Genomic DNA, 12832 nt, shown 5'->3' on the forward strand with positions numbered 1-12832 from the left:
CGATTTTCCATTGCCGTTTTAAAACACCATGCAATAGGAACATGACAATGTGTGTCTTGGGTTGCTCAGATCCTAGGAGCTCAACATGTGTTGGCATCTCGTGCCACAATAATTTGCACCGAATGGGCATGTCAAAACTTCCAGCCGCAATTCCCTGCTCAAAGAAGCTGCTGACCCAGGCCGAATTTAAGGAGCATAAACGTACACTTGCCGAAGCCGCAACAATGACAATGCATATCTTGGCCTGCTCAGGCCCCACCAGCTCAGCGCCCGTCGGCATCATGTGCTGCAACAATTGCGATGCCTCTAATTATGTAGATGTCAACTACAGTTGAGTGCACCAAAATTTTTAATGAGCTTGTATCACGTTTTCTCAGTTCGTACACTTTTTCTCATGTTTTTGAAAAAACATCAATGAGATTCTACTGTATTACAGGGACACTACACGCAACATGGTTTTAAGCGTTAATCTACTTCAATTTTATTGACAGCTTTTAGAAAATATTGGGTGCGGAAGAATCCACCGCACTATGGTAGAAATGACAAAAGCTATTTGCTGTCTGTCCTAAAGATAAAGCTTGCTAAGAGCCTGCACATGTCTGGGAAACTTGTCCGGAACTAGCAATGTCATCTTTGCCAAGATAACGGCCTGCTGATGGCCATGACCACTGTAGCACTCCCAATCTACATGTAAGCATATCCCAGCACATATCACATACTTGCAACAAACCTCGAAACTTGTGTTCAGTGAACATTTTGAGGAATGCTGATGTGTCTGTTCGGATCACTGCAGCTGTGTCAGAAGGTGGTTTTCACTGTTAAACATAAGTCAGGCAAACACAGAAAATCTTAACCTTTCTCTTTTCTCACCTGACTCAGTTCTCCAGTGGTTACAAACATTATTTCTGTGCAACATTCAAGAAAATGGGTGCAACAGCTACAGCTTAAGTGTTCCCGCACAACCACTTCAGATGCCACGTACGTGTGTGTGCAAAGCAAGAGAGCAATATTAAATGCTTACCTCAAACCATGACAGCGTTGCACTGATCTTGCTTATGTTCCAACCAGACTCCACCTGGATGAGAGAAGCCAAAGAGAAAATTCCAGGAGACTTATTTCTTCTCTCAAACAAAAACCATGCTGTCTTTGCAGAGAGTGAATATTGCCACATTGTAGTGACCAGGTGCAGTATCAGAATATGACTGTTTAGTCAAATGCCCACTGACCAAAGGACAAAGCCAATGGCAAAAAAATGGAACATGCACAGTTAAAGGCCACCCAATCAAATGCTGAATGCTGTATGCAGACCTAATTTACAAAAGTCACCACCCATTCTGGCTTAGTGAGAAACAGCTCAAACAGTTTTTGAGCACACTGCAAGTGCCATTATGAAGGAGAAACCCACACCATGAACAAATCCTGTGCGAGAGTAGAAACTTGCTCGTTTCCATCAAACTTTTTTACCACGAGCTTTACCAAACATACATGTATTAGTTACAAAAGATGTACATGACAGAGAGCATAAACTGAAGTCCAAAACCTGATCACGATGTGTGTGCTTATAATGCCCCATGCTGAATTCAACAATGTAAAGTGCTCTTGAAGAATATGGAATAAGGTACAGTGAATTGCAAGCAAGCAACAGGAATAGGTATGGGGGACTCTCATTACATTTTTGTCTACAGAGTGTGTCGTGTGTCACCAATCTCGGGGGCGTGCAGATGTTACGAGAGATGAGGTTGGGAGACGCAGAGCAGCACCGCAAACAGATTTTAATTACACTCTACAAACTCAAAATAAAGCGCATTTAAACTAAAACACAATGAAGAAATGCAATTTTTTGCAACTTATGCAACCACTTATGCAACCTACTTGACAATCACTAAACATGTCCTTATTACTGGCTACGTTAGTCCTTTGTGTTTGCTACGCACAAGTCAGGCCACCCTAGCCTATGGCTGCTATGCTACTAGAAAGGACCGTTCTTACCGACTTTTGTCGTCGCACGTATCTTCAGAGTCCGAAGCGTACTGGATCTTCATCATAGTCGGTGTTCTCGCCAACTCCGTAAACATTGCTGCCTTGGTGTTGGCCAGTCAACTCATCCGTCTCTGATGCCAGTGTCCCAAGCTCCGTTGTTGACGCGGTACCCCGGCCTCAGCAGTTAGGCCTAACTCTGGCTTCCACCGCTACTTCTTCGAGTGCCGACGAGACGTCGCCAAGGTCGACAGCCACACACTGGACCCTCAACGTCACGGACTTGACCGAACCTCCATGGCTCTTGTCACCAGTGCGATGCTGACACTACAACCTTCTTGGCCCAGAGACATGTCGATAATCCCAGCTCGGTGCTGCTTCTTTCTCGATCACAGCTCAGGGCACGCGCATCGAGTGCTCGTGCCGTTCGGACCGTTACGTGCGCATCGTCCTCTTTTTCCTTTCTGCGCCACATGCCTCTTACATATTGACACATGTACTTATCTTTATCGGGCGACCACGTTTCGCCGCCTAACAAATGTAATCACACAGCGTGGGACACGTCTGCATGTATCCGAAGTTTCTGGAAAGTTATCGATGCTTCTATCCGGCTGTCTGTTGTCGACGAACCTTGTGTTATCTGATTTCATCGCGTGACGCGAATGGTGTAGAACTTTGTGGAAGGCACGCGGGTCCAAACAATTAGTCTGGAACATTCGACGACTGCTGTATAAAAGCCGACGCGCTTGACCCGCTGATCAGATTTTCGACGATCGCCGACCATGTTCGCCGCTACCATGCTATAAGTGTAGCCTGTTTTCGTGGGCACAGGTTCGCCAAATAAAAGTTAGTTATGTCTTTCACAGTATTGCTACTGTGTTCTTCAATGTCACCACCACGTGACATCTGGTGGAGGTGCTTTTCGTTCATGTACCGGACGCCCCCGACAAGCCGTGATCCAAGCCCGAACCGCAAAGAGAACACCAACGTAGTCCCGGAGCATCGAGCAAGTCGCCGTCTCCAACAGCTGCCCCCGGAGCACAGACTTCTACCTGAGAAGACCAGGAAGATTGTGGCCAAGGCAACCCCAATGGCAGCCCCAGCGTCCCCCATCGTGCTGCAGCAGCCCAGGGAACCTCCGACGTTCCGCGGTTCAACATTCGAGGACCCGGAAACCTGGCTCGAGACGTATGAGAGGGTCGCTGCATTTAACAGCTGGAACAGCGACGACAAACTGCGACATGTCTTCTTCGCATTGGAAGACGCTGCCAGGACGTGGTTCGAGAATCGAGAAGCCACCTTCACGACGTGGGACCTGTTCCGAAGCGGCTTCTTGCAAACATTTACAAGCGTGATGCGAAAAGAGCGAGCCCAAGCTCTACTAGAAACCAGAGTGCAGCTGCCAAATGAGACGATCGCGATCTTCACGGAGGAGATGGCCCGTATTTTCCGGCACGCCGACCCGGAAATGTCAGAGGAGAAAAAAGTCCGCTTCCTAATGTGGGGCGTCAAGCAAGAACTTTTCGCCGGACTTATTCGTAACCCACCGAAGACTGTGGCTGAGTTTTCTGCAGAGGCATCGATGATCGAGAAAACTCTGGAGAGGCGCACCCGGCAATATAACCGCCAGGGGCTCACGCCGCAGTACGCCATCCAAGGACTGGGTTCGGACGACCTTCAAGAGACCATCAGAGCCATTGTGCGCGAAGAACTGCGCAAGGTCCTGCCTTCGTCGCAGCCTCAAGTAGCTTCGATCGCTGACATCGTGAAAGATGAGGTTCAGCGATCGCTTGGGGTTCCTGAGGTGCAACCTCAATTACCGCAGCCCCAGCCAGAAGCGATGACCTACGCCGCCGTCGCACGCCGTCAAGGCCCCCCTCCGCGACCGCGCCAGGGCCCTGTAACGCCGCAATTCCATCGTCCGCCGCCAGCACGCCCACCCGTCGCCCAGCGCACCTACGCGAGGAAGACGGACATTTGGCGAGCCCCCGACCACCGCCCGGTCTGCTATCACTGCGGAGAAGCCGGCCATGTGTACCGCCGATGCCCATACCGCGACTTGGGACTGAGAGGGTTCGCTGTCAACGCGCCGCGCCCGCAGCTTGGGGAGCACCCACGTGACATCGCCGATTACCTAGCCGCCACTCAGTGCAACTCTAGACGATCGTCCCGTTCGCTGTCACCAGGCCGCTACCTGTCGCCGCAGCGCCTTCCATACACTGGCCCAGCCTGGGGCCGGTCAGCGAGCCCATATCCGGAAAACTAAAAGCGGCAACCGATGGAGGTGCGGTTGCTGTTCGTCGAACTGACGAAGATCCTCCGCCGCTGCCAAAGACGCCGAAGAAACTACCTCAACGACATAACGACATGCCGCCGTCCCGGCGAAGTGTGACAGCAAAGAATACAACGACGAAAGACGACCTGACAACATCCTATACAAGCCACAGGAGGACAGCTGCCTATCACCCGCAGACGAATGGTCTCACGGAGCGCCTGAACAAGACCCTCGCCAACATGCTAGCAATGTACGTCGACGTCGAGCACAACACGTGGGACGCGGTCCTGCCGTACGTAACCTTTGCTTACAACACGGCGGTGCAAGAAACAAGACAGATCACGCCGTTTAAGCTGGTTTACGGCAGGAACCCGACGATGACGCTCGACGCCATGGTGCCACACGTCACCGACGAAGAGAATCTTGACGTCGCGACCTTTCTCCAGCGCGCCGAAGAAGCCCGACAACTGGCCCGCCTACGGATCAAGAAACCAGCAGCGTACCGACAGCCAACACTACAACCTCCGACGACGCTTCGTCGAGTACCAGCCCGGTACTCGACGAACCTGCTGCTAGCCTGTCTGAGTAGCTCTGCCTACATCTATCATTATTTTCGTTATTTTCTGGTAATATTACTGGTCAGAACGGTTCAAGACGTCTGTCGACTCGAAAAGGTACCTTCCCTATCGAAGACCAACGGGTGCTGCGCCACCCGCCACCTCACAAGGTGCTAGAAGGAACCAAGCTGGCACCGACAAGCACCCCGCCATGACCTCCCAAGGGCTGACACCGGGTCAGAAACGCCAGCTGGTTTGTACAAGCCAGCCTGACTGCAAGCGACAAGACACTGCTGATCTGCAGACGAGTCCACTATCATCGAGGAGGACAACGTGGCGAACCCTTCAGACCTAGACATGGACGAGGGTGGTTTCCGAATTGTGCGCCATTGTAAAGACAGGGCGGAGGGCATTCCAGTGTTAATCACTGCAGCATCCGAAAGAGATGATTTAAGACAAGTAAACCCTATTGTCCTGTATTCTGAGCTTGAAACGATTCTCGGTGGAGCACCAGTGAAGAGCCACTTCAAAGCACAGGGAGCATTGCTCTTAGATGTAGAGACAGAAGGACAAGCCAACGTCCTTCTAGAGACCAAGAATATCGGCGGCATAGTCATATCTGCCCGTGTCCCACACAGTTATATGAAAAACACGTGCATTGTTAGAGGAGTCCCTAAATGGTACTCGGATGAAGAGCTGCTCACCTACCTGAGACCTCAGGGAGTATTCCATGCAAGAAGAATCATCCGTCGGGTCCAAACCTCGTCACCTGAATGGGTATCAAGGCGCACTAACTCGGTGGTTCTCACATTTGCTCCAAATTCTGAACGCCCGGAGAAGATCAACCTTGGTTTCACCAGACACAAGCTTGTCGACTACGTGGAGACACCGCCGCGCTGTTTTAAGCGTCAGCGCTTCGGACATATCGCTAAGTACTGTCGTGGGGAACAGATGTGCAAGCGCTGTGGGGGACCTCATGACTTTAAGACGTGTGCAAGTAAAGACAACTTCGTGTGCGCAAATTACGGCGGTGACCATCCTGCTAGCTACGGTCGATGTCCTGCGCGGACAGCTGCTCAGTGAAGAAATAAGTTGTTTGTTCTGGGTCCAAAGTGTGCAAGCGCACCATCGAACACGAAGAAGACGTCCAGAGCGCCACAACTAACTGGTTTGGAAACAGAGTACGCATCTCATTTCTCGCGTCTCACACCAATAAACGAAGTTATTGAGGCAACGCAAATGGTTACAGCAGCTGAGAAACCTGTTTGAAAAGAGTCCGAAAAACACACCTATGCGACCGCAGTAAACCGACCTCAAGTACCACTTGGCAACAGTCAGCAGGAAAACTGCCAGCATGTGATACGCGCTTTGTTCACGGCACTACGTTCCCACGTCGCGAAGATACCTGCTAGTTGAACGAAGGATATGCTGGAAGCAGTGCTGGCTCTTGAGTCAGTAATACTCTGCTCTACTTCCACATACCCTCAGTAGCATAATGCCGATTTCTCGCCCACTTGGTCCATTCTGTCGTCCAAAAGTGCCCTTAATGGAACTGTGCCGGTATTCTACAGAGTCTTTCTGAACTCAGCCTTTTCCTTCGAGACATACCTATACCAATTCTAGCCCTCTCGGAGGCCGGTCTCCCAAATGCAAGGACGATCCCAGGGTACATCAGACATGGAAATCCGAGTATACCATCATTTGCAAATGGAAGTGCGATGATATACATCAGGTGAGAAATACCTCACGTCACCTTACCAGTGCAAGACCGTTGTTCTACCTTCTTGGAAGTCGCCGCTGTGCAAGTGTGCCTAGGAAAACGAAAACTCAGTGTGGTGTCGGTGTATATAAGTCCGTGCAGGAAGGTCTCCATGGAGGTGTTCATCATAAAGGACCTTTGTATTCGTTGCCCCTCTCCTATAATAATCTGTGGCGACTTTAACGCACATCATTCGCTTTGGGGAGATAAGACTGCAGATTCCCGAGGCAAGGAACTTGTCGCAGCCATGGATGCTGCTGACTTATGTATTGCGAACGATGGCAAACCGACTTTCTTCAGACCACCAGATTCATAGAGTGCCATAGACCTCGTCATCCATTCTACAGACCTTGTCGTATCGTAAACAACGGCCCCAGACAGGATGGGCAGTGACCACTTTCTGATCTTCACCAACATCACCGGATTTCACACTGCTGGGCGACAATTCTGTGCTGTGACCCGCTGGGACACATACAGAGAAGCGTTGGATGAATCCCCTGGTGAGCTGTTCGCAGATGTGCTGCGGAGCAAAAGAGTGGCTACCTCAATGTTGAAACTGCCAGATCATTTCCCTACTCCTGATTTGAAACTAAAGAACCTCTGCGCGGCGCATAGGAGAGCGGAGCGAAAACTAATGAGAAAAACGGAAAATCCATCTGCGAAAACTGAATACAACAGGATAAACGCTGTCATCCGTCGTCACACAAAAAGGTTAAGACGAGTTCAATGGGCTGCTTTCTGTGAGAGTTTATCGGCATTTACTCCCATGACAAGGATATGGGGAGTAATGAACAGCCTATCCGGAAAGATTCGCCTACACAGGCCATTCGAAGCACTTGCTTTAAAGCAAGGAAAAGATTTGCAAACCCTTGCAGAAGACTTTGCAGACGTATACACATCTGGCAGATCAGCAGGAGTATCGAACCCTCTGTTGTCTGAAGCATTCCATGCCATGGATACGCTGTTCACCTTTCGTGAGTTGGATTTGGCGCTTAGCAAATTAAGAAGACGCTGTGCTGTGGGTCCCGATTCAATCAGCAATCAGATGCTGACAAATCTGCCATATGAACGAGAACGAGCCCTTCTGGACATATTTAATCACGTCTGGAGCACAGGAGAGATGCCAGAAGCGTGGAAGACAGCATGGGTGGTGCCAGTGCTCAAGTCCGGAAAGGATCTTGCAAACCTCACCTCATATCGGCCAGTATCGCTAACATCATGCGTATCAAAGTTGATGGAAAGACTAATATGTACGAGGTTAACATCATATCTTGAGCAAGGAAATAGACTGCCATCATGTATGACCGGATTTCGTCCACGGTTGAGTGCCCAGGACAGTGTCTTGGATCTACTGAGCCATATCGAGCACCATCGCGTAGACAGCCTTTCCACACTCGCCATCTTTATGGACGTTGCCAAGGCATACGACTGTGTCCTTCATACAGGCATCATCAACGGACTCCGAGCCATGGGCGTCTCGGGAAATGCTCTTCGATTCGTCCATGAATTTCTCAGTGATCGATGTGTCCAAGTTAAGCTCGGAAGTATAATGAGTGACAAGCGACGAATTTCCCTCGGCATGCCACAAGGAAGTGTCCTATCTCCCTTGTTTTTTAACGCTGCCATGGCCAGCCTTCCAGATGCCCTGAAAGTAGGTCGGACGGCAGTTAAAATGTCCATCTACGCAGATAACATCTGCATTTGGATCTCGGGGTACCAACACAAACGTTTGGCCCGGATAGCCCAGGCCGGAATCTCCACTATCGATCGCCACTTATCGACGCTTGGCCTATCTTTATCAGCAGAAAAATCTGCCTTCATGCTTTTCCCGGGAGTGAGACAGAAGTCAACACGTCTGACGCTGAATATCAGAGGGCATTCAATTCTTCATGCAACTCATGTTCGATTCCTGGGCGTCACCATCGACAAACTACTATGGCGTGGTGCGGTCGAAAGTGTTGTGGCTGCATCAGTGCAAAGAATCAACGCACTTCGTCGATTGGCAGGTGTATGTTGGGGAAACAATCCTATATCCATGCTTAAACTGAACACTGCACTGATAACAAGCCGCATTCTCTATCAGCTCCCTCTGATATCACCGTCATCGAGTCAATTCGAGCGCTTGGAGGCAGTGCACAGAAAGGGACTTCGCTTGGCGATGGGAGTTTCAATGGCGGCTTCAAACAAGAAAGTCACTAATGAGGCAGAGTCTCTTCCACTCCGCCTCTTGGCATCTCAGGCCTTGCTGACGCAGCTATTAAGGCTGGGCGAGTCACGCGCAGGCACGGCGCTTCTCTGGCGGCTAAGAGCAAGAACTCGCTCACATTTCCATGCGGCGCTGAACACCTTCCGATTTTTAGGATTGGAATGGCCTAAACGAAGTCGCCTTGACCCGCCATGGTATTTTCCGGACGTTACCTGCAGCCTCAATGTACCCCACCTACCGACGAAACGCACCATTTCAACTGTCGAAGCAAAGTTTATTCTGCTGGACCACTTAAGCACTGTGTTTCAAAGCCATCTACAAGTGTACACAGACGGTTCGGTGTGCGCACAAACAGATAGCTGTGCAGCGGCATTCTGCATACCATCCCTTGATGTGTCATGGTCTGGCTGACTGGATCACGTAGTTTCCTCTACAACAGTAGAAAGCGCCGCAATCACCGCGGCTTTGCGGAAACTACGGGCCTTTTCTGCACGAGATGTCGTGGTGCTGACGGATTCCAAGTCAGCATTACACAGATTACATCGGGGCCTACCTCTAGAGAAATTTACAAGCCAGTCTCTGGCACTGATTGACGACCTAACGAGCAAAGGATTTAACATAAGGTTTCAGTGGATTCCATCACACGTAGGAATTGATGGAAACGAGGAAGCTGACACCCTTGCACGCCTAGCACTGACAGGTGTCCCAAAAGTAAAAGTTCTAAAAGCTTTTTTAAACCCTAAGGGTGCAATCCGCCTTCACTTTAAAGAGATGCACAAGAATCCACACGAATCCTGTGTGACTCATGGTTTTACACACGAACAAGCAACGCTTTTATACCGCATCAGGACCGACTCCGCGTACACCCCAGCTTGGTTATTCAAGACTGGGCTTCGCGCTTCCCCACTCTGTGTTTTCTGTGGTGACATTGGCGACATCGAACATTTCATTTGGCTATGCCCGCAGTTTAACACAGAAAGAAAAGCGATGGTCGACAACCTACAAAAAAGCGGTCTCACGTACAGGACCTTTGAAGAAGACGTTTTCCTTGGAGGGCCCGCGGCATTCAGAAAGAGAGCGCAACGACTGCTGATAGCCTTCCTGCGAGACACGGGGCTCATCGACACCTGGTGACACACCCCTGATCTCAACTCGAAGGAGGATCAGGCGGAACAATCGCCAGCTATGTATGCCATGCTAACTCCGCCTGCTTCAACACCACCACCACCACCACCTACCAGCCCGGTGACCGTGTTTGGGTTTGGACCCCTATACGCCGACGAGGACTGAGCGAGAAGCTTTTGCGTCGCTATTTCGGACCGCACAAGATCATCCGACGTATTGGCGCACTGGACTATGAGGTCGTGCCAGACGGCATTTCGCTATCACAGCGGCGCCGCTCACGACCTGAAATAGTCCACGTTGTGCAACTCAAGCCGTGCTACCAGCGTTAATGAACTTTGGGGCTTCGCGTAACTGACCTTTGGACTTTGTTTCTTTTTGTTGTTTTGTTACTTATGTTTAATAAGTGTCCTTTTGTGTTTCGCTCTCTTATATTTGCAGCATCGGGACGATGCTTTTTAAGAGGGGGGTATTGACACGTGTACTTATCTTTATCGGGTGACCACGTTTCGCTGCCTAAAACAAATGTAATCGCACAGCGTGGGACCCGCCTGGATGTATCCGTAGTTTCTGGAAAGTTATCGATGCTTCAATCCAGCTGTCTGTTGTCGCCAAACCTTGTGTTATCTGATTTCATCGCGTGACGCGAATGGTGTAGAACTTTGTGGAAGGCACGCGGGTCCGAACGATTAGTCTGGAACATTCGAGGACTGTTGTATAAAAGCCGACGCGCTTGACCCGCTGATCACATTTTTGCCGATCGCCGACCGTATTCGCCGCTATTGTTGTGCTATAAGTGTAGCCTGTTTTTGTGGGCACAGGTTCGCCCAATAAGAGTTAGTTTTGTCTTTCACAGTATTGCTACTGTGTTCTTCAACGTCACCACCACGTGACAATATGACAGAGTGCCATCATGCGCCTGTTCTTGATGCATAAAACTACTGTGTTGATCATGCAGTCGCAGAGCCAGCATGGCAACCCAACTCGTAACCTGATGCACGCCTCATGGTTGGCACATCAAAATAGAAATTAATTCCATTCTGTCAGCCGCCACAATGATAGTCTTGCTGGCTGTAATGCCATGAACGAATGCAGCCAACGAATGCAGTGGTGCCACACTTTGTGCTGTATTGCATGGCAGCGTCCCGATTTTCACACCACCGAAACTATGTTGTGGTGCCGCAGCGGCACAATTTAGGTAGAAAAGAGAGGCCCCTTTGGAGCAGTATAGAGCAAGAAATTCCAGTCAGCACAGATTGGCACAATCGGCACAGCATTCCCATCACTAAGAAAAAAAATACAGTAGACTTCCGTTAATTCAACTCCAGTTAATTCAACTTTTTGGTCGATTTCATCCCAACTGAAGGTCCCAACCAGTGCCCATGCGTTTCTATGGGCGCAAGCTTTTGTTATTTCGATCCCAAAATTACCCTTCACCAGATAATTCGAACTTGACTAGTCAATATGCATGCACCTGAACCTATGGTGACCCCAATAGTGACCCCATTAATGTCACCATTAATGTCACCATCTGTCCTGGTGGAGCTTAGCACGGACAGTGAATGCATGGAAGACACAAATTTTCAGGCAATAGCGCAACTCACAACGTCCGATTACAGTATTTATCTGACTCTAATGTGCACCTTTTTTCCCCCGAAAAAATTGGGTCGAGAATGGTCTGCGCAGTGCAACTGGTGACGAAACCAAAACCACCTTTGCAGTGTTTGTATGCTTTACCGCATAACACAGCTGTGTAGCGGCGAAGCTGACTTAAAAAAACCAGCCACCATATTGCAACACATATTAGACCGTTGCCCATTTTTGTAACTAAATAATAGGGTGCGCATTAGATTTCTGCTTTGTTTAGGTGCTTTATTGTCATTCCTGCATTACATCTCCATTTCGGATACATAAAAAGCGGGCACGCGTTTGATTCGGGAGCATATTAGAATATGGCAAATACTGCCAAATAGGTATAGTGTTTCGCCGTTTTTTATGCATCTTGTTTAATTCGACCTACCGGACAATTCCATCAATTTCGTCGATCCTGTTAGCATTGAATTAATAAAAGTCTACTGTATTTCATTCCCCTGCCATCCTGTCCTGCCTGAGGAAGTGCTGGCCTTTGTTCACTACTGCAAATTTTGCGAGAGCCGCTGTACTGTTCAGAGGGAGTGACAGGTAGCAAACTGACCGTATCTTCGCCCTCAGTGACCCGCTTGTTGTAGGCATAAGCGAACAGGATATCCACCAGGCCAAGCTGCAGGGACAGCTCCAGCTGCTTGTCCAGCAGATGTACAAGGCAAGTCAAGGATGTGTGTGGAGTGGTAAAATGACGCCAGCACACTCAGTTGGCAAAAGAAAGAGCTCGAAGGCCCCCACAGGGTTGCTGCCTTTAAGTAAGCAGCCTGTACTCTGTTTCTCTGCTGAACTGCACAGCTAGGAAACCTTTGCTTGGTTTCGTCTAGATGCAGTGAATGTTTTCCAAGCTGGAATTGTGGTAACACAAATTTCCAAAAATATGTGCACCTTAAATTGAGTCTATTGAATGTACACTTGGATTGTTATGGACCAGTATCACATAAAATATTAGCAAAGGACCTCAACACTTTAGTACCAAAACTGAGAATACACTTGCAGATATCCCCAATACTTTTTCTAGCGATTCTTCAGTCTACTAGAAGAAATTTGCATGATGCACAGATATAGAGTGACGGTTACAGCAATGCGATAACACAACAGTGATATGACCACTAGATGCTATTAGCATTACTGTCATCCATGTCAAATTTGTTAACTATATTTTAAGAAACAGGACCTGTGCCATTCTTTACATGTGCATTAGACATACTCAGGCCAAAAGCACCTCTTATGATTTTGTACTAATCATAATGCCACACTGCATATTACACAATACAGTGGAATCTCGTTGGTAC

The 12832-nt window shown here is 49.1% G+C and overlaps 1 protein-coding gene across 3 annotated transcripts in view; it reads right to left on the reverse strand.

The window, feature by feature from the left end:
- The window catches only part of LOC126527445 (protein SHQ1 homolog), a 142014-nt gene that overhangs the window by 25717 nt on the left and 103465 nt on the right, over window positions 1-12832 (reverse strand). For all 3 annotated transcript variants that reach the window (XM_055068425.2, XM_055068426.2, XM_055068427.1), the window contains 2 exons: window positions 12091-12189; window positions 1022-1075 (listed from right to left, as the gene is read on the reverse strand). In XM_055068425.2, the coding sequence (XP_054924400.1) occupies window positions 1022-1075; window positions 12091-12189 (153 nt within the window). The remainder of the gene's footprint in view (window positions 1-1021; window positions 1076-12090; window positions 12190-12832) is intronic.

This window comes from Dermacentor andersoni, chromosome 9, assembly GCF_023375885.2.
Source record: "Dermacentor andersoni chromosome 9, qqDerAnde1_hic_scaffold, whole genome shotgun sequence".
NCBI classification, from domain to species: Eukaryota; Metazoa; Arthropoda; class Arachnida; order Ixodida; family Ixodidae; genus Dermacentor; species Dermacentor andersoni.